Below are 22,614 nucleotides of genomic sequence, written 5' to 3' on the forward strand. Positions count from 1 at the left end.
GGTTGATGGCATTCTTTTAACGTTCTGATGTTGTTTTTAGTAAAACCTATCAATACAAAAAGTGAGAGGAGAAAGGCTTTGTCTTCCTCACTAGACTGATAGGGTTAGTGTCCAGCATTGTGCAGGGAATGTTGTAGCAACTCAGTAACTTCGTTAAATTAAGTGGGATGGAAAAAAATTTTAAAAAGAACACGAACAATTAAACCTTCATTAAACCCTTTTAGTCCTTTCCATCATGACGATTGTCATAAACGGAAATGAACTTTTGTTGCCAGCTCTCAAGGGCAACTATTTTCCTTTAATTTTTGACACCTCTTTAAGGCGAGGCATGGCAAGAGAACTATTTTTCCCCCAGGCGCTCCCCGTAGAGACCTGAGCCCTCATTGGTTGGTTCATGATGATGTCATAATCACGTTCTCCTTTTTCCCGCGGAGCGCTGGTAAGTTTTACAAGCCTTCAGCGCTTGCTTATCGGGAACAATGGCTCAGAAGCCGCTGCGCATGTGAGTATCCCTAGGTTGCAAGTCTGTGTATTTCTGTGGTGTCTTTGTCATATCTTTGTCGTGACAGGAGAGGTAGAGGAAAGATCGAGAGAAAATACAGGGCCTCGATCACGTTTTGGCCTAACCAAAACTGACTGCTTTTCCGGGTGGTTTTTGACTCTGGAGGGAACGCTCACGAGGACAGTCTCTGGAGAGGCACAAACTCCTGGCTCCAGAGCTCTTTTATCTTAGGCAGAGTGGCCTCCAACTCACCATTTCCTCTGTTTCTTACCACTTTGAGCATGTTGTCCGGAGGGATCATCATGGGTTTAAAGACCAGACGGAGGGTTAAAGATCAGAGGAAGACCCTCAACAAGAAAAACTGACACAATGACTCTAACAGTGGATTTGAGCAAGTCAAAGATGTTGAGGATAGCTCAGAATAGGGCACGGATCAGATCTTGTTGTTCATATAGGGTCGCAGTGAGTCGCAGTCTGGCTCTACGACACATAACAACATTTCTTTTTTAACCAAATACATCTCTCCCTTTACTGGATCCTGGAGTGGTGGACAGGATGCCTCGGTTCACTTCTTGGATGGAGTTTGCAGTGTACCAGACACTGCTAGGCAATGCACAGATAGACTTTCTGCCTTAATAATAGTGTACTGTCTAGATTAAAAGACTAAGAATTCAACTATGTGTAAAATTAATGGGGACATGGACTGAGTATTGAGTTCTGACAAACATTTTTCTCTTTTTTTTCCCTTCTAAAAAAGTTGTTTAAATGTATAAGCATGCTATGACAAGATCCATTTTTCTTGGGGAAAGTGATCTGGCTGCTGTGATGTCACCCCTCCTCTACCCAAACAAATGAAAGCAGACCTGTTGCTTTAGAGTTGTTAGGTGCGGTGAAGTCAGATCTGACACACAGCTGACCCTCCAATAGGTTTTCAGAAGATGTAAAAGGAATAGGAGAAGATTGGCCATCTTTCTCCCACAGAACAGCTGGTGGGTTTGAACTGTGCCCCTTAAGGTCCCAAATCGTGGTGACTCTATGTATTTTAGAGTAGAGCTGCTCCATGGGGTGTTTTCTTGCCAATGAAATATTGCTAGAATGCTCCTTCAAGAAAAGATGGTTGTGCCTTGTCTCTATCCTTGGGACACAGTATCATGTTCCAGCAGCCGTCAGACCAGTCTAGACCTAACCTCTCAAAGCTCTTCTGAGGGCAGCCTCAGCACTTGACATGCAGGCGAGGTTGCTCTGTGCTAGCCTGGATCTGCTAGTGTCTGTCCCAGCCTACACTTTTTTTTTATCTGCTTCCAGTATGTTCTAAGTCCTTTCTCAGCTCCTCCCTGAATTCTCTGCTGCCATTTCTGTATTTAATGGAAACTGGCTTCTCTGCCTCTGTTTTTCCCCAGTTCTTTCAGATCCAGGATTTTGGATGTTGCTCATATCTGATTCTTCTGAAGTGTCTGCAGTCTCTTACTTTTTGGGGCCAACCCTACAGAGACTAGATCACCTCTCTACCTAATCAGACCTATTTATGTTTCCTGATTTACCTTAACAATTATGTTTCTTGTTTGTAGCTTGGCTTGTGGAGATGTTGAAGGCAAGTTTGATGTTTTATTTAATAGAGTGCGAGCAGTTCAGAAGAAAAGTGGAAACTTTGATGTAAGATGTTTCTCTTTTGTTGACTTTCATTTTACTACTATCATCAGACATTGAAATGGAATTCAGATTTTTTGATTCTTTGCTTTTTTTTAGGATGTGTTCATTTTATCAGTTGGGAATAGCTGGGGAATGATGGAGAATGGGGAGCATTTTTGTATATTTTGAGTTGAATCATGTTATTGTATTATTGTTCCCAAAACTGAGAACAGACCAGCACAACCTCCCTAGGTGATGCTAACCAGTTGGGTTTCAGAGCATGAGAGTCCTTCAGGAACCGTTACAGTGGAGTAAGGCAGATAACACTGTCCAGACATTCGCAAACTACTTAGTTGATCTGGTTCTTAGCAACCTCATGTATGTCAGAGTATGCAGAGGGTTTTCAGTGGATGATTTTTCAGAAGTAAATGGCCAGGCCTTTCTTCCAGGGTGCCTCTGGATAGACTTAAACTACCACCTTTAGCAGCCAAGCATGAACATGTTAATTGTTTGTACCATCCAGGAACTAAATACTGATACATAGTATTGTCTACCAGATTTTGAGTACAGATTCTGAGTAAGAGGATGATTTCTCCACTGAATTAAAGGTTGAATAAAGACAATAGACAAGAAATGTGGGGGGGGTTTGTGCTCTGGGTCCCTAACAGTATCTAGTATTTTAGTTTTATATTTCACAGAGGGTTTCTTCAGAAGTCTGGTCTACTATCACTCTATGCTTCAAGGCAGAAGGATGCTGGAGAGAGCCATGGAATGGCACAGCGGGACTGGACATACGTGCAAACAATTCAAATGCTAGTTTCTATTGAAAGTTCACTTCCTTGACCCTCTCCACCATCCCTCAACTTAAAGTTGTAAGTGGGCAAGATTTAGTAATTTTATAGAATCAGGATAATTACTGCTGAAAAATTCTATGTTGAAATTCTGCAAACAGAATGAAATATGGTTTGAGACCACAGAGTAAGGTAATTAGGTAACTGTTACTATCAATTTTGTACTTTTTGAATTTTAAAATCTCATATATCTGTTTAAAAAACTCATTTTAGCTGCTGTTGTGTGTAGGAAATTTCTTTGGGCCCACCCCAAGTGCTGAATGGGATGAATACAAGACTGGCATCAAGAAAGGTATGGAAACTATTTTGTTTAATATGTGATTTCTAACAAAGTCTCAAGGGCTATAGTTTTTGCTAAGTTGTTTTTCACTGCACATGTTAAATTTTGTAAGGAATCCCTCTTTGAACTTGGCATCGAGCTGGGAAGAATTCTTATGCACATTCCAAACGGCCACATTTTGAATTTGAATGGATTTCACTGCAGAAAAGAACACTCTTCCAAATAGAAAAAGAATAAATTTATGTGTTCTTTTTCCTTTTTTTATAGTTGTAGTGGTTGTTTTTTTTTTAATTTAGGGTCTATGTTTTCCTAGTTATATATTGACCATCCTTATTGATACTGTTTTAGAGTACAGCATTCAGCCATGAGTGAACCCGAGAGAAATAGCTGTTGAGTCTAGAGCTGATTCTAAAGTCCTGTGGCTAGTCCAAAAACAGCAGTTTGCAAAAAATCCTCTATTTGTGGCTTCTGAGTTTTTCTGTAACCTTGGTAATAAAGTTCCTTATTATGCACACACAGTACTAGCATAGTAGCCTTAGATATACAGGATCATGAATTTATGGTCTGCTTCATTTCCATTTCCATACCCTGTTATCCTGGACTGAACACATTCACCTGATTTTCAGTTTTGCCTGTGTAACGCCTGTTGTGTGTTTCTCCTTTCCTGTGTCTGAATTCCTGAATATTCTGTTTTCTGATAAGATATAGACATGGGCTTGCACCCGTATCAAAGAGTCTTATTTAAGAAGCCAGGAAACAAATGTATGACCCCTTTACCCCTTGATAGAAAGGGAACTTCAGTTTGTAATTTGTACAAACCTTTCTCTATAGGTATAGCCATCTGGGGGCCGGGGGAGCAGGGAGAAAAGTGCAACAGTGAATGGATGGAAGTCCAAAGTCTCTGTAAATTTTCATTAAAATTAATAATTAAAAAAAGGAAGAAAAAAAGATATAGCCGTCTGGAAGCTACCTTGCCCTGTCTTACTGACAGTTCAATTCTTCCACTCTATGCCGTTTACCTTTCTTGACTTTTTGTGACTGCAGTGGTTACTAGTTCTTTTCCCTACAACAGTGTGTCACTTTATTGGTTTAATGATAACTGTGTAATGGTCAGTCTGTGAGGTGGGACTAAGATATGCCGAAGCATTGAGCATGTTCTACCTATAGGATTGCTGTGTGAGGAAATGCACAGATTTTTTGTGCTTTTGCTGTAAGGCTATGGGGAAGCATTTCTCAAAGTCCAAAACAGATTGGGTAATAACAATATGATGTATCTGTTTTCCTTACTAGCTCCTATTCAGACTTACGTATTGGGTGCAAATGACCAGGAAACAGCAAAATATTTCCAAGAGGCTGATGGGTGTGAGTTAGCAGAAAACATTACTTATCTGGGTAAGTTGATAATGTTTGTACTTCTAATAAACATAACTGCCATTACATTAATGCGTCTACTATTTGAGATAATAGGAGTAGATAGGCTCTTTTCCAGGAGCCTTGGTGTTGCCATCCTTAAAGCACCCAACTACTGACCGAAAAGTGGTTTGAACCCTTCAGTCAACCCACAGGAGAAAGGTCTGGCAGTCTGCCTCCATGGAGAACTAAAGCCTTTCTTAGCCCATGGTATAAAGAGGCTGCAAATACAGCCAGAGATACACAACTGGGAGAGGATAAAATTGATGAATGAGACCTTCAAAAGATTAAATCTGTGTGCGCATCAAAAACTTTTTCCAACAGGGTAAAAAGAAAATATACTGACTGGGGAAAAACAATTGGCCAATACCATCTCAGACAAAAGTCTCATAACAAAAGTTTACAGAGTACTGCAGGATCTCTGGAATTTATCAAAAACGAAAATCTCAACTTATAAAAAACGCACAACTTAATTACTAAATAGGCCAAGGACATGTGTAAACACCAAACAAAATATTCAGATGGCCAAGAAGTACATAGAGAAATGCTCGAGATCACTGTGCCATCAGCATGTCTTGAGTGTTTGGAGAGATCAAGCTATTGTTAAGTTCATGGACTCCCAAGGGAAAAGAACATTGTTTTAAGAGATCATTGGCAGTTACCGGGTAGTTAGTAACCTCGAGAGAATGGTGAAAAGCAAAGATTTTTTTCCTTTTCCTCCTTGTGTCTCCCCCTTGCCAAGAAGTCCACATAGAATCTCTGCTTTTCAATAATTTTTATAAGACTCCTGGGGTAAACATTAACCTGTGGCCTCAAGTAACCAATAAAGGCATATAAGTTGGGAAGGTACTACTTACTGACTGAGTAGGAGTGATGTTGGAGGTGTCCGGTTAATAATGAACAGCCACAGTAGAGCTATAAGAATTTACTATTTAAAAAAAAGAGGCAGGTAGACTGGGAGGGAGGTGGCAAGCGGAGGGAGATTTCTCACCATAAAGACTGTTTCTTGTTATTTTGACTAAGTTATCTCAATTTTTGGTTCATTATAGGTCGTAAAGGTGTCTTCACTGGAACATCAGGGCTGCAGATTGTGTATCTCAGTGGAACAGAGTCCTTACAGGAGCCAGTCTCGTGCTACAGTTTTAGTCCCAAGGATGTGTCTTCACTGCAAACAATGCTGTGCTCAGCATCCCAGTTTAAGGGCATCGATATTTTGCTCACATCCCCATGGCCCAAGTATGTGGGGAACTTTGGGAATTCTTCTGTGAGTAGTGTTTATTCATTTGGAATTTTTAAAGCAGACTGTATTGGCTTAATTTGTGCTTCCCTTCCTCGTTTAGCTCTTGGTTCCTTTCAGAAGTCTTTAGTGAATTCTTTTAGGATACTAAAACTATTAACTGACCGAGGCAAAACGTTGTTAATAAGAAAGCTTGATACGTGGATGAGATAAAAAAAAAAGAAAATCTTAAATATGAATAACTGGGTTTTTTTATTCTTTGCTTCAAATGCCTTGTCTCCAGCCTCCTCTTAAGAATATATTTAGAGAGTTAACTTTCAGTGCCAATACTTAAAGCTAGTGACAGCTTTGCAGGTGTGTTTTCTGACTTACCAAAAATTTTTTTAAATTGAGTCATTATGGGGTTCAAGAATTGATCTAAACATGGGAAACAAAGGGTTAACAACTTAGTGCTTCTCTAGTGGTAACACCTTAGTGTTGAGGTGGACTGAACTTAGTTAGACCACTGTGTTTGATCTTGCTATTTTTAGAAGTAATCTAGAAGGTGTACTTGATGTTAGTGGGTGACCATGGGGATTGAAATATGATACTGATGGAAATAAAGCCACAGGACAGTTTTGACAGCTTGTGTTCTAGGCAGAAAGCATCAATTGCATTTTAATGGAAGGAAGTATAAAACTTTACTTAGGTACAGAAAATCTTCAATTATTAGATTCAAATTCAAGTTATTAGTGATGGCCTAGAACAGGAACCTTTGGGTCACTCTCTGCCAGCATCAGGATAATTTATCTTTGACCACAAAAAGCCAGCAAGATACCTGGCATTCTCAGGGAGGCTTCTGGAAGCCAAAGGAACAATGCTGTCTTCTCACTCCATAAATCCATGGTTATTATTCACCTAAAATAAACACAAGGAGTAGTGCTGGCTGTGGTACAGAGAAGATAGAAGGCAAGCCAAGGAAGGTCCAGGGGATGATGGACGGGACAAAGAGGACGTGTTCTGGAAGGAAAGATAAGAAAAGTGAGGCTCATTCATTGGGCCTGGGGAGAAGGTGAAAAGAGGGTTTTGATTAAAGATTATAATAGCCTTGACGGGTATTTATTGGAGGAAAAAATGATTCACCATTTCCTAAGAAAACTAACCTCAAGGCTAATTCCTTGCCCTTGAAGAAATATGAAAGAGACACGCCTAAATAAAGCAAGGTCTTGCTTTGCTGCACAGAAAAGGAACTGGTAATTATTTTAAGGTAATACCTTTAAAAAAAAAAAGAGTTCTATTTAATATTATGGTTGAGAACATCTGTAACAAGCCTGACTTTGGACAAGCTTTGTTTTACAAAGGACGGTTGTCCTTTCTACAAACCATAAATTCTTTGATTGAGGCAAGGTAAAGGATTGCATACTTCTGTGATTCAGTCTGTGAGCATTCCTAACCAGATATTCAGTATGATCCTAGGGCCCTTGAAGTCTGGTTTTTATTTTCTTCATTGACTGTTACATTATTTGAGCTATAGGTATGCTGCAAAGTGAATTCTAGAAGCATGGTCTATGCACTTGAGAGAGCGTGCAAGTGTTGTGTCTTGAACACTACTAGTAAGTCTGTTTTAAAAAGAAGATCAAGGAATGCAGCCTTCGGTATGGATTGCATCTCAGTGTCAAGAAAACAAAGATTCTTACTACTGGAACTAAAGGCAGCGTTAACAATGAATGGAGAGGAGATTAAAACTGTCAACAGCTTCATCTTACTTGAATCCACAATTAACACCCTTGGTATGGGCAGTTAGGAAATAAGGAGACACATGGCACTGGAAAAATCTGCAGTTAGGGACCTCTCCAAATTATTGAGGAGTAGTGATGTCAGTTTGTGGATTGAGGTGCGTCTAATTCAAGCCATAGTCTTTCCAGTGGCTTGCTATGCATCTGAGAGTGTGACAATGAATAAGGATGACAGAAGAATTAATGCCTTTAAGCTGTGGTGTTGGAGAAAATCACCAAAATCCCGTGGACAGCTAAGAAAACAATCATATGTCTTGGAGGTGGTGCAGCCTGAGTGCTCTTTGGAGGCAAGAATGATGAAGCTTCAGCTCACATACTTTGGGCGTATTGCAAGGAGGGGCTATTCCTTAGAGAAGGACATGATGCTGGGAAGGGTAGAGGGTCGGCGAAAGAGAGGAAGACCCTCAACCAGGTGGACCAACACGGTGCCTGCTGCAATGGGCTCTTTTGTATCGGGAAGTGTGAGGATGGCACAGGATAGGACATGGTTCAGATCTTTTGTTCATAGGGTCGCTATGAGTCATACTCAACTTGATGGCACCTAACAACAACAGTAAGGAAGTCTGTTATGAATGACTGACTTTCTTTTTAATAGGGAGAAGTGGATACCAAAAAATGTGGCTCTGCTTTGATTTCCAGTCTTGCCACAGGCTTGAAACCAAGATACCATTTTGCTGCTTTAGAAAAAACCTATTACGAGAGACTTCCATATCGGTGAGTTTCTTTCATTCATTTTAGCTTCTTGAAGAATCTGCCTTGGATCTTCAGTATAAATAAATCTTATTAATTTTTAACCATATACAATTTTGGTTCCTTTTGGCCACTGAAGCATTTAAATTATTGACTTTTAAGTCATTAAATTTGAAAGTCAAGCAACTGAACTGTAAAAGTTTGAAGCTGCAAGGTGCCTACACTGTTAAATCAATATCGCTTTATGTAGCACATTTGATCTGATTCAAAGTTCTTAGTATAATCAATTTCAGAAGTATTTCAGTTTGAGAATCAAGATTTAGTAACATATTTTTCCCAATTTAAACTTTCTTTTTATTGCTGTCATGTCAGCACCGACTTGTAGCTGGGCCTCCATTGCCTTTCTGAAGCTGTAAATTGCGAGAGAAGAGTTTTTGCCCATCTTTTTCCTTGTAACCGTTGATGGATTTGAACTGCCAGAGAGGGTTTGGGTTAGCAGTGCAACTTACAGATTGATAGAGTTAAGTAAACTTAACAGAAAATTGTCTTTATTGATAAAGGACATAGATCAAAGATTTGAAGCACTTAACTGGAACACTTACCCGGTTATGCTGTATTCTGTTCTGTAACTATGCAAGTTTACTCATTCAGTTCCTAGACAACTGGGCAGTTTACAGTTTTGGGCTATTATAGATAAACTTTTGGTGGATATAAGCACTCATTTTTACTGGGTATATGTGCATGAATGGGGTGTTACTTAACTGTGGTTGATGGTTGTTAGTAGTGGTCAAGGCTGAATCTTCTAGTGGACCCTCCAGCAGGTTTTCAGAAGCTATAAATCATGCAGGACAAGACTGCCCATCCTTCCGAGGAGCAGCTGGTGGATTCAAACTGCCTGCCTTTGGGTTGGCAGTGCAGCTCCTTACCATTGCGGTGTTTTTTCCCACATGCTGCTTTGGCCTATCGCTGGTCTAACTGATAAATTTTTTTTTATAACTTCATCTAAAGCTATGTTTTCCCCAAAAGATAGCTGGGAAGAAAAAAAAATACAAGGATGACAGTTAAAACTAGAGGTCAAGAAAATGCATATTTATAAATATTTCAAAGGGCTTTGAGAGTTGGGTAGCAAACAGTAGAACAGACAGTCCTTCTAATCAGATTTTCTCCTTGAGAGATTGGGCTGGTAGAGAAAGGGTGACAGATTCTGTGCATGAAGCCACAGGGCAAGGCGCCTCACCACCAAGTTAAAGAATCAAAGGAGTGAAACCTAAGAACCAAAAGTGCTAGGGCTGTATTTTTAAAGGTCACCTCATTTCACCCTAGTTCCAGGCAGCCCCAGGGAAAACTATAAAGACAATGGGTTCTCTCTTCTGGGTCTCCAGAATATTTTTTTGTTAAGAGTACTGTAACATACTATTGTTCACAATATGTGCTGGCTTTGTGGGGTGGTGGGGGGCAGGTTATACATCCCTGGCCCATTAATGTCAGGATTGGTCACAAGACTTGTTCTAAGTGCAAGTGAAAGAAGGTAGATTCGATTCACTGTGTCCTCTTTTTCCCTTCCCAGATGACAAGTTGTGTTCTAGATTAAAACAAAGCACACAAGCAAAAAAATTTCCCCCCAAAAAACAAAACCAAACACCTAAGCCATAGTTGCTGTAATGTTGTCTCAGTTGAGACAACAAAGGTGTCAGAATAGAACTTTACCACAGGATTTTCAAAAGCAAAGTTTTCAGAAGCAGATTTCCTGACCTTTCTTCCACAGTGCCTCTAGGTACACCTGAAACTGGGCTTTCTGTTGGCAGCCAGGTATAGTGTTGGCATCACTCAGGGATGCTTTTCATATACAGAAAAGCTTGTGAAATCTGGAACTTGTATAAGACAACTATTTCCTACTAATAGGTGAGCAATGAGAAGGGGTAAGACTGTACCCTGTCAAAGGCAGGAAACTTTCAAGACCTGTAGAACAAGGCAACCTCCTTGAATCCAGCTCTCACAAGTTTCACTGTATCTGATTGCGTTTCTTCCCAACAACAGCCTTGTGAAGTCTAGCTTACTATCATGTTACTTGCAGTGATAGATTAAGGTCCTGTACACTTTTCATGGCCCTATAGAATCTACATAATTTAATGAATACAAATCAGATGTGAAGTTTATTAATAACTTGTTATGTTTCAAATGTTTTAGAAACCACATCGTTCTACAGGAAAGCGCCCAGCATGCCACCAGGTTCATAGCACTGGCAAATGTTGGAAACCCAGACAAGAAAAAGGTAAGATTTGCATTTTTTTCATATAGTAGTATTGTGTGTCTGATAACTGTTTGTCTTCCCCAGTTAAGTGTTCAACTTCAAAGTCTCAATAACGTTAGGGATTCCTTTGAGAAGATACAATAAAGGAGATAAGATGAAGGTTCTTGAATCCTTCATTCTTAGAGATTTTAGAATATGATTTTGAGAGAAATAGACCTACTAGAACAAAGACAAGATTTCAGAGGCACAGTGTTCATGTTCTCCCATGTCCCTGTGACTGTCTATAGAGACATCCATGAGTTTGCCCTACATACTACTCTTAACTTGCATATTTTAGCAACTTTGTTAAGCAAGAATAATCTCCTTCCAAGAGTTTATCATATGCATTCCTTAGCTCCAGGAAGTCATAGTAATAATTGGAGCCTGTTCTTCTTTTGGGAGCAGTGCAGGTGAATAACACACAGTACCAGAAAAGTTGGTTACTTTTCTCAATTCCCTGAGAGCATTTCTGATTCATCAGGGCCCAGAGCAGGGCGCTGTGATAGTTAGAATAAGAGAGCAGTTAGTCACATAGGAAAATAGAGATTAAATTGAGTATTACTCCACTATAACATGTCATAGATGTTACATAGACGTCATATGCAAAAGATAACTGAATACATTTTCCCCACAGTATTTTAAGTCCAGTTAATTATTAGCAAGTTTTAGATTTCTATTTTCTTTACCACCCTCCCAAGACTCAGTAACATTCATGGTATATCCAGTCTACAGCTGTTTACCACCAGACACGACATAAATAACTCATATTTTAAAGGATGCATTATTTTGAAATTTGGCAAGCATTCTAAAATTTTATTCTCATTTACATCTCTGACCAACGATGTATGGGGATTCCTGTCAAATATTGTTAACGTTTCACCAGTCTGATAGATAAAAAAAATGGTATATCTTTGTTACCTTTATTGTATTTCTCTGCTTCATACTAAGGTTGAGGGTCATCTATTATCTCATCTAAACTTTTCCACTTTTTTCCTCCCTAGTCTTAAGATTCTAGGGATGTATACGAATACCTTCTTTTTTGCTACTAGTCCCTAAAAAAATTTATCCGCTTATACAGCAAAGTTTGAACAATATCAAAGAAACCCTAAGCTGTCCAGTCAGCAGTTTCTATTAGGAAAAAAAGAATGGCAGTGCTACGGTTTATTTACAAAGCATGTAGCAAGCTCAGGCTGTTTCTTTGGGCCTTATAATGGTGGCGGTCATGATTCTTTCACCTGCGTGAGGACCCTTGACTTGCATGGTGGTTGGCAATTTGGTTTATTGCTTGTTATTTGGTCAGCCCTTGTCAGCCTGTACGGAGGTCACTGAACTAGCTTACTTGACTTACTGTGTATTCTCTAGACCACAGAGAAGCTGGTAGATGCTTTTAAATTTACACAGTTTCTGAAACTTTCTGTGGACTCTTCACGACAAAATAGGATGATTATATTTAGTTATGCACTATTTCCCTTAAGATTATCCTGTTGTTTTGCTGCTTCACCAACCCCTCCCCTTTACAGTATCTTTATGCATTCAGCATTACTCCCATGAAACTGATGGATCCAGCAGAATTGGTAAAGCAGCCTCCAGATGTCACTGAAAACCCTTACAGAAAATCTGGGAAGGACACAGCCATAGGAAAGCAGATTCCTGCCCCTGAGGTATGTTCTGATTGGGGAAGTGGCATTTTCTGGGTGGGACAGCCCATGTTTTACATGTGTGTTGTTCATGTACGGCTCTTCTAGCCGTATTTAGTACATTTTCTTCTTGGGAAATTATGCTGGTGTTATGCAAGGAGGGACCAGTCCTTGGAAGGGTGGAGGGATGGAGATAGAGAGGAAGACCAGCGATGAGATGGATTGATACAGTGACTAGGGTAATGAGAGTAGGTGATTCAGAGACAGTAAAGTCGGCACAGGATAGAGCAAGTTTCAGTGACTTGACGGCACTTAACAACAATGATTTATGCTCAGTGTATATCAAAACTTGATTCATATATTGGGATTAAGAGTTTCACGTAGTAAATTTTTCCATAGATAAACATGATTAACTATTCTTAGTTGTTCAGATGAAAGATCTAAATAGTGGTGATATCATTTGTGATTTTATGTTGAATGCTAGAAATCAGATAAGATGCATACTGAAGAAATGTTCTAAATAGAAGACTTATCTGAAACTAATTATCCCCTAAATATACAAAAAGCAAGAGATAGCAAGTTTCTACTTTCTCTATTAATGCACTTGTCATCTTTTTAGAATAAATCTATATTAGACTTGTTTGACCTATAGGTTTGTAGGACTCACTGTGATCCTTTAAAGGGAGAAAGCAGCAGGAATTGAAATGGGTTCATACTATTCTCTTCGGACAAAAATCATCTATCACATGTATTTTAACTTGTTCAAAAAGCTGAATTTGGTGGGATTGTGGATAAATATTGAGAAATTTCGTTCAAAGTTTAGGCAGCAGGATTGGAAAGATAGTTCTCTTTCCTAGAAAAGCCAGAAAGATTGGGAGGAAAGAGAGACATGATATGACAGAAATATTCCTTTGTAAATGAAAGTCTGCCTGCTTATCTAAAAGTGATTGATGTTGTGGTGATGTACCGTTGGGTTGGAACTGAACCATAACTGACTCACCAGTGGGTTTTCAGAAGCAGTTTATAATCGCATGGGAGGAAATTGCCCATCCTTCTCCCGTGGAGCAGCAGGTGAATTCGAACTGCTCGCCTTTGGGATTGCAGCACAGCTTCTTGCCGCAAAGCTACCAGTGCTCCTTTATCGAAAGGCTGCTCCACAGGAGAAGGATGACAGTCTCCGCTCGTGCAGTTTACTGCCTTTGAAAACCTATTACAGGGCCAGCTAGGAGTAGAATCTGACTCAACAGTATAGAATAACAGCAACAACAACTTCTACCTTTTGGGCACTCCAGGAAGAACCAGCCTGTCAGTTCTTCTTTGACTTGAATGAGAAGAGAGGAAGGAAGCGTTCATCCACAGGCAAAGATGGCAAATTCTCTCCTTCCTCAAAGAAGCCTCACCAACCCCGTGAGTACCCTGGTTCCAGAGATCTCCTATGCGAGTGGTCACTGTGATTTCAGGTTTTGTTTGGGAAGTGGCATTCCTGAGGGTCCTTCTTCTGGCAGAGGAAAGTCATGAAATGAGTTATTAGATTATGCTCCCCACCTTCTTGTTTTAAAGATGGAGTAAGTTGATCGTGGGAGGGTAAATTTATTACCCAGGATGATGTAGCTAGGTAGTAGCATATTTACAACTAGAATTGGGACTACTGGCATTCAGTTCCTTCAGTGCATGTGCTGCCTGCTTCATGCTTTTATCAGCATGTGGTCATCCAGTTGACAATAACTTCTCTGTGGATTACTTACAAAATCAGAACTTTTCTAACAGAGGTTTAATTTCATTGATAATGGTGGTCCTGATGGGGGGTTTCATGGTGAGCTGCACAGTCGGCCTAGCCAATATGGTGCAGTATACCAGTTTTTGCAGGATGTAAGAGTCAGATAAGCCTGAATTCTAGAATGATTCTGTACTTGAGCCAAAGTAATACTTCTCTTCTTTCCACCTGTAGCTCAGCCTCCAGGTCCCTGCTGGTTTTGCCTCGCCAGCCCTGAAGTAGAAAAGCATTTGGTGGTCAATGTTGGTACACATGTGAGTTACGTTTATGGACCTTTACAGAGGAGATATCACTGCGGTTTGGTTTTGTTTGTTTTATATATTTCTTGAATTGAAACATCATGTTGTTGTTAGGTGCCATCATGTTTCCAACTCACTGCAACCCCGACTACAGCAGAGTCAAACACTCAGTGGCCCTCTGCTAGCCTCACAGTCATTGCTGTGTCTGAGCCCGTTGTTGCAGTCTGGGTCAGTCTGTTTCATTGAGGATCTTGCTCTTTTTTGGTGAAACTACAATACAAGTTTAGAACATACCTTCCATACAAGTAAAATCTCTTATGCTCATATACCTTTAATCCCTAGCCAGCCACTAATCTACTTAGTATCTCCATCATTTGCTTTTTCTGAATAGTACTTAGTTTTTGGGTGTTGTCTAGTTGACTTCATCTCGTGGTGACCCTGTATGCAGAATATAAAAGCCTTGCCTAATCCTGCACCACTCTTAAAAGTCTCTGCTGTGCTGAAGCCCTTTGTTGTAGTCATGGAGTCAGTCCTTTCTTCTTTCTTCTTTCCTTTGCTGACCCTCTGCTTTTCCCACATAATGTCTTTTTCAGAGGAATGGCACTTCCTGATAACATGCCTAAATTACGTGAAACAGAAGCCTTACCATCATTGCCTCTATGGAAGAAGCTGGCGTGCTTCTTCCTGGACAGATTTGTCTGTTCTTCAGGCAGCCTGTAACATTCCCTGTTCTTGCCAGTGACACAGTTCAGAGCATCAGTAGTTCTTCATTCTTTCTTTCTTGCTGATCAGCTTTCACATCCATATGAAAAATTGAAAATACAGTGGCTTGAGACAGGCACACCCCGGTCTTTCCACTATCATCCTTGCTCTTCAGCACTTTTAGGGGGCAAGGATATGGGACTTCTTAAGCACTTTCTAGAAATCCTTGATAATCCTGTATGCCCAAGGTGAGACTTCATTTGATTTCTTAACAGCTGCTTCTGTGGTGTTAAGGATCTAAATAAAATTAAATCCTTGACAGTGTCTGTTTTTTCACAGTTTATCATGATGTTGCCTATTGATCCAGTTGTGAGGATTGTTGTGTTTTTGATGCTAAGGTGTATACAATATGTGGTCTTTAGTGTCTGAATTCCTTTACTTAGTGTAGTATTGCAGTGGTTCATCCATGTTGTAGCATGTATCACTGTTTTCTTTCTAGATAGTATTCCTTTGTACAGATATATTTTATCTATCCATTCCCAGTTGATAGACATTTGGTTGTATCTGCTTTTTGGTTTTCACAAATAATGCTGCTGTAAACTTTAACGTGCACGTCTTTGTGTAGACATGTTTTCCTTTTTCTTGGATATACACGTAAGAAGATTGCTTGGCTGTATAGTAAATTTATGTTTCTTGGCTAACTCTTCGCCATCAAGTCAGAACCATTTCATAGCTGACTCAACTCATAGTGGGTTTTCAGAAGCTGTGAATCACAGGAGAGGAGCTTGCCCATCTTCCTGGAGCAGATCAGCTGGTGGATTCACACTGGCATGCCTTGGGTTGGCAGTGCCACTTCTGACCCAGCAGGCCGCAGAGCTCCCTTTAATTTCTTAAGAACCCGCCCGACTTTTCCAGAGTAGCCTCACCAACATGTATGAAGGTCCTTCCTTGTTTTTGTACATCATTGCAAAGAATTGAGTTTTTTGGGATTGTAGTGCGTTTTCCCACCACTACGCCACCAGAGCTCCCTAAGACTTACCTGTTTTGGTTATAGGCGTTCACCTGTGGTTTTGTAGAGCCAGTCTCATAAGATCTCTGTTTTCTCTTTTCCTCCCTCTTTCCACCATCTCCCACAGAGATAGAAATCTGCTGGAGTGGTACTTTTATGTACTTGTTAAGCTTTCTGTATTTTTGTTCCGTGCTACTTGGGAGTGATAAGCTGCTTTTGTTAATTATTCACTGTTTAAAAATGTTCATTGTCCATAAAGGGAGGACTTCTGTTGATTAATACCTGTGGCTATAAATGGATATTTTCCAAGGTTCTTCGAGGGAAAGATTTATAAACCATTTCTTAGCATGTGGTCCTTCTGCAGGAAAATGTTTTCATGCATTTTTTTAAAATTATTTTTTCTTTTTGTTTCTGAAGATGACCTTTCTCTCAATTTTCCCTAACCATCTGAGGGCCTTTTATTGTGGCTTCCTGTGGACTCACTAGTTTCAGTTTCATCTTACACTTTAAAGCACATCTATCTACTTCCTTGGCTGTTTAAGACTGATGAGTCAGTCTTTTACATTTATTTTTTTGTGCTCTGCTTATTGAGACACACCTGTCTTTGTGAATGGTAGCACTAATGAGGTCAAGGCCAGTAGAGCTAAGCATTCTGTACGTGGACGCTTCAGTAGGAAAAACAGTAAATGTGAAAACTTTGCTTTTATCAGAATGCCCTTTCTGGGTTCTGTCTCTTGGTCCCCTTTATCTTTTTTGGATTAGTTTGGCCATTCTTCTCGCCAACACAACTTGAATTTGGCCTGCCTTCCATTTGGAAAGCCCAAGTAGGTCTAGATCCCATAATAAGAACAAGAGATTTGGGGTGGATGACTTCACTCACTTACGCTCATGACCTTTTCTTTCCATTCACTTCTCTGTTAACTCGGTATTTATCTCAGAGTTTGGGCCTAAGAAAAGAGCAAGAAAGTGCCTCTGCTAGCTTCTCATCTAGGCCTGAAGCTGGAGGAATTTAGAAGCATCTGGGCTCTCATCTGGTGTCCAGCCGGCACTACAAGCAGGAGCCCACATGCGGGCTTCAGCTTAAAGCCTGTTTAGTAATTAAGTCTACATTCTCCTTTATTTAGTAGAGCTCTCTTAGGAACCCGTGATGCCTTGCAGAAGATTTGGAATTTCCTCCAAGTTTGATATCATTTTGTTAACTTTTTTCCTGGCTTTCTGTCGTTGACGTGCAGTCTTCCAGAAAGTACATAGAATGGGGCTGGTGGCTCCTGATCATAGATTGGTGAAATGGGATAAAGGCTACTAAGGGTCCAAATATGTTTTGCAAAATCTATACATTTTACTTATGGGAGAAACATCCATGTAGGTTCTTTTTTTTTTTTTTTATATTGTTAGAAATTGGAAGTCAGAATTGATCATTGGCATCAAACAACTGAGATGATCAAGATGTAAAGCAGATTCACTCATAACTCATTGCGGTCAAGTCAGAACCAACTCATAACTGACCCTCCCGTGGGTTTCTGAGGCTGTAAATTGCACGGAAATAGATTACCCATTTTTCTCCCCATGAGGCACTGGTGGATTCAAGCTTTCGGGTTAGCAGAGCACTGCCTATGATAGGCCACCAGATCTCATAGAATAGAAGGTGAATGCTTAAAAGGAAAGGAAGAGATTGGCAAGTCTGAAACTATTCACAAGAAGTGCAAGTATTTAAAAAAAAATTCGCCACTTTTGAGTTAAGTAGTGTTGTTGTTATGGGCTATCAAGTTGACCATGACTATATGACTGTATGACAACCGTATCTATACACAATAGCTCTGAAACCTGTTCCAAATATATTTTTATGCTAAATCCCAATGTGATTCGAATTTGCTTCTTATCTTACTATTGAGCAGGAACCTGAGAACATTGTTGTTGAAATCAGACTATTGAAAATTAAAGAATTCTGATGGCTGGCTGAGCACTTTGCCTTAGGCTCATTCTCTGTATAAGCTTTTCTTCCTGGAGACTCATACATGCAACAGTGATGTCTTGAATCTGTGTGCTTCCTCCTTAGTGCTACCTTGCCCTGGCCAAAGGAGGTTTGTCAGATGACCATGTCCTCATCCTGCCCATTGGACACTACCAGTCAGTGGTGGACCTTTCAGCAGAGGTAGTAGACGAAGTGGAGAAGTATAAGACAACACTCAGGCGGTTTTTTAAGAGTCGAGGGAAACGGTGTGTTTTATTTGAGAGAAATTTTAAGAGCCATCACCTCCAGCTACAGGTAGGTGATCTCTGCCCAGGAATGTGGAAGGTGCTGTGATGTTGATAAATAAATGGTGCTATTCATTTTTTTTAAATAATGATGATGATAATGATTTTGTATTTTAAAATTTAACTTTAATATTTGAAACATTTCCTGCAAATGGCTCATTTTAATATTTTAATGCCATTCACTTTAACTTAGGGAATTGCAAATCGGTTGTTGTTGTTGTTGTTGTTAAGTGCTGTCAAGTTGTAGATGACCCATAATGACCCAATGAATGAAAGACCTGAACACTTGTATAACTTTCATCATTTCTCAAAGTTCATAGAGTTTCTGGAGGCAAGCTATTTCAGAAGTGGATGCCACTCCTGCTTCTAAGCTTGTTTTAATTAATTGGGGAGCTCCACCATTGTCCACCGTGGGTAACCATTATTGCATTTGACACATCAGTGTCACAGCAACCATGGGTTACCTCTGTACAGCAGATGGACAGTGCTTTGCATAGAAAAGGAAGAGTAGTTGAGGAAAACTTTGAAGAGGGTTTGGTCTTTACAGATGGCATTTGGAAGATGTGTGCACTTTGGATACTCAAGAAACCGCAAAGGTATAGAGATAAGAAATAATCTCAGAGCAGCCTCTTGGGGCTTGTGGCTCTTAGACATCTGGCGACTATTATGGATCATCTGTGGTAGTTGTCTTTTTTGGCACATTTGTTAAGTTTTCAAGTGGGCCTGACTCTGCCACATATATTCCATAGGAGCTGGCAAAGGCTTGATGAGAAAGATCTCTCCCTAGCCTTCCTTGCACCAGACATTGACTCCTACAGAAAGGTTAGCTCATAAGTTTAAGACCTTACAGACAGGCCAACATGGACCTGACTGGCATGAGGAGAATCTATGCTGAGGGGTGTTTGTTGCTCCACCCCAGTGATGGCTTTGCTATTTACTCCTCCTCAAGGGACTATGTAGTCACATCCTCTCTGGGACCTGCACAAAGAAATTCTTCTGTTCCCCTCCTGCAGGTCATTCCTGTGCCACTGAGCTGCTGTGCTACTGATGACATTAAAGATGCCTTCATTTCCCAGGCTCAAGAGCAACAGATAGAACTGTTAGAAATTCCGGAACACTCTGATATCAAACAGGTGAGACATGAGGGAGAAATGATCTTCAAGGACAAGTAAAGATCTGGTTTTTGATATATTGAGTATTAAGTCACTCCAGTAATGTTAAGTTGGTAGATGACAATTTGGACCAGAGATTTTAATTCGACTGGATGTTAAATGGGCATTATAACAAAGTCTTAGTGTTTTCTGGAAAGAGCAAATGAAAAATACCGTAAGGTGAGAAGATGAATGCCACTAGTAAGCTCTTGGTGATACGTGCTGGTCTGGCTTTTTAAAATCTAGATCCACTGGTCTTAGAGCAAGCAAAGATTTGAAGATCGCCTAGAGCTGATAATTACTGATCTCTTCTGACACACACCATGCTTCTGGAGTGAATTGTGTGCCAGCATCTTAGATTGATAAATCATATTTGTATGTCCATATACAATGCTGTATTCTATTTTTTTCCCCCTGTATTCTTTAGATTGCACAACCAGGAACAGCATATTTTTATGTTGAACTTGACACAGGAGAGAAGCTTTTCCACAGAATTAAAAAGAATTTTCCCTTGCAATTTGGAAGGTTTGTATGGTTTTTCTTACCAGATCTTTAGTGAACTGGGCTTTGATTGAGCCTTTAACCCTTATTAAACTACTTTGGAAAACGTCCAAGAAATTGCCATCATTGAATAAACAGGGACAGAGAGAGGATGGTGAGATTGTTTTACATACTTTGGGCACGTTATTAAGAGAAACCAGCAAATCATGCTTGGAAAAGTAGACAATAAATCCTTAATGACATGAATTGGTGCAATTCATGAACATTGAGGCTTAAACACAGCAGAGATGGTGGGGATAGCACAGGATTGAGCGTGGTTTGATATTGTTCCTTTTATATGGGGTTGCTGTGAGTTGAAGCTGATGCAACATTACCTACCAAGAGCAACAGCATCACATTTTTAAAGAAAGGATTGTTAGAACAGGTGTGCTATGAGCATTATTGTTGTTGTGACATTATATTTTTGTTGTTGTTGCCTCTGCGGCATATAGATGTTAGCACTAGTGACTTTGGCCTCAATAAAGATATAGAACCCATAAAAGAGAGATTTCTCTAAACATTTTATGCTCATGATCGTTGTATTTTTCCAACATCAGATGTTTTCTAATTTCTGTTTTCATAGCAATTTATCGTTTAAAAAGTGCATTTGAAAAGATCTTTTTTCCAGCTGGACAAGTAAAGTTAGTATTATTTTCATTTTGTAGATAAAGAAGTAGGCTCAAAGCTTTGGCCAGGTCTTCTGACCATGAGAGATCCTTTGACTGTTACAAGATCTGTGTGGTTAAAATTCAGTTCTTCTGTGTATTATCACTTCCCAGTGGAAGAAAAGAACGACCATATAGATGTGCTAATAGCTTTTCTAATATATAAACATAAATAAGGAATAATGACGGTGAAACGTAGTGGCATTTTTTTGTGTGTGTGGAGGGGGTAGTTGTTGTTATGTGCTGTTGAATTGCTTGCAATTCATAGTGACCCCATGTACAATAGCCCTAAACCCTGCTCTATCCTGCGCCAATCTTATTGTCTCTGACACACCCCCATTACCCTAGTCACTGAATCAGTCCATCTAATCGAGGGTCTTCCTCTCCTGTGCTGTCCCTCTACCCTCTGAAGCATGACGCCCCTCTCCAAGGACTAGTCCCTCCTTGCAACATGTCCAAAGTATGTCAGACAAAGCTTCAGAATTCTTGCCTCCAAGGAGCAGCCTGTCTTCACCCTCTCCAGGATGAACCTGTTTGTTTTCTTAGCAGTCCATGGTATATTCAATACTCTTCTCCAGCACCTCAGCTCAAAGACATCAATTCTCCTCCTATCATCCCCAGTCAATTGTCTAGCTCTCTGATGCATAGCAGGTGATTGCAAAGAGCATGGCCTGTATCAGGCGCACCTTTAGCTCCTGAAGACCAAGTTAAGTTGCCAAAGTTTATGCTCTTGTGTATATCAAAACCCAAGTCCCTAAAAGAGGCCAAAGAATTTAAGTCAGAGTGTGTATGACACTAAGTGCCTGACTGTACACTAGCCCCTCAGCAAAGTCATGATCTAGCTGAAATGTCAAAATTAGAGTTTAAGTCAGGATGGAACCTTGGTGACTGTGGTGTGCTGTGTTATCTCCACTTCTCACACAAAACCTAATAAAGTAGGCAGCACCTTAGTTTCTATTACGCTACAGTCATATATCCCCATTCCCAGCGGATACCGAAGAATGACTATATTCTCATTTTATAGATTAGGAAATAATCAGGACTCACAGTTGAAGTGATTTCTTCAAGTCAGTAGGCAGCATGTGGCTGACATAGGAATGGAATCCCTCTTTGTCTGACTCCATGCACTACCTTTTTTCCACTGTTAATTCTTTATATACCAATCATGTTAATTCCAGGGTGTTCAAGAGAAATTAATGAGGTTCTAGTGATTAAGAAAAAATAGAACCCAAACTGGTCACTTGAAGTGGGTACAGTTTTTGGAAGCAGTGGGACACAGGACAGAGAATTGTATGAGCATAGCTGGAGGAATTTGCCTCGAGTTGATGGTGAGGAGAGGGCAGTTTGGAGCTGATGCTGTGCTGAGCTGATTTTGACTTCTTTGTGCTCTTTCTGCAGGGAGGTCCTGGCCAGTGAAGCCATTCTTAATATTCCTGACAAATCTAACTGGAGGCAGTGTCAGATCAGCAGAGAAGAGGAAGAGACTCTAGCTCGTCGCTTCCGGAAAGACTTCGAACCCTTTGACTTTACTCTGGATGACTAACCAAAAGGAAAGGCATTTCATGAACTTCACAGGTTCATCAGTCTGTATTTTTAAAAAGGCATTCTCCCAAGGAGACTGCTACCCTGCCTCTTTCATGCATTCCCATGGAAACTGCCTGCAGCAAGAGGCTACAGACTGAGTAATTTTTGGAAGTTACATTTGATGATGAAGCTTAGAAGCATGTCTGTTACTGCCTGTGTCTTATCAATGTTAAAAAAAAACACAACAAACAAACATGTAAAGGATCAAATAAAGTCCAGAAGCTTTTCTGTAGTTGAGAAGTGTCTTGTGTTATATAATCTGTGATCACTGAAGTGAGGCTGTGTGTGTAATAACGAGGTGCCTGAGTTTTAGGCCTACCTCCAGAATTAAGAGTGGTTTTTCTTGAGCAGCTTAGTTTGGGGGAAGAAATCTAAGACCTTTGTTATTTTAGT

At 40.1% G+C, this 22,614-nt stretch overlaps 1 protein-coding gene across 1 annotated transcript; it reads left to right on the top strand.

The window, feature by feature from the left end:
• Positions 1–479: 479 nt before the first annotated feature.
• Positions 480–22,180, top strand: CWF19L1 (CWF19-like 1, cell cycle control (S. pombe)). Its single transcript, XM_006880032.1, has 14 exons — positions 480–502; positions 2,071–2,155; positions 3,196–3,274; positions 4,553–4,654; positions 5,722–5,936; positions 8,280–8,398; positions 10,562–10,646; positions 12,185–12,325; positions 13,594–13,708; positions 14,250–14,329; positions 18,082–18,291; positions 19,295–19,414; positions 19,860–19,957; positions 22,036–22,180. Exons 1-14 carry the CDS (start codon positions 480–482, stop codon positions 22,178–22,180), a joined length of 1,617 nt encoding a protein of 538 aa, XP_006880094.1.
• The last annotated feature ends 434 nt before the right edge of the window (positions 22,181–22,614 follow it).

This window comes from Elephantulus edwardii, unplaced genomic scaffold (genome assembly GCF_000299155.1).
Source record: "Elephantulus edwardii isolate Elephantulus edwardi_28Jun2011 unplaced genomic scaffold, EleEdw1.0 scaffold00006, whole genome shotgun sequence".
Taxonomy (NCBI): Eukaryota; Metazoa; Chordata; class Mammalia; order Macroscelidea; family Macroscelididae; genus Elephantulus; species Elephantulus edwardii.

Bases quoted from the DNA above. Each gene is read 5' to 3' on its own strand.
- CWF19L1 (XM_006880032.1), top strand. From the start codon at position 480: ATGGCTCAGAAGCCGCTGCGCAT. The intron at 4,655-5,721 runs GTAAGTTGATAA...GGTTCATTATAG, and splicing joins AGAAAACATTACTTATCTGG to GTCGTAAAGGTGTCTTCACT. The intron at 8,399-10,561 runs GTGAGTTTCTTT...CAAATGTTTTAG, and splicing joins TACGAGAGACTTCCATATCG to AAACCACATCGTTCTACAGG.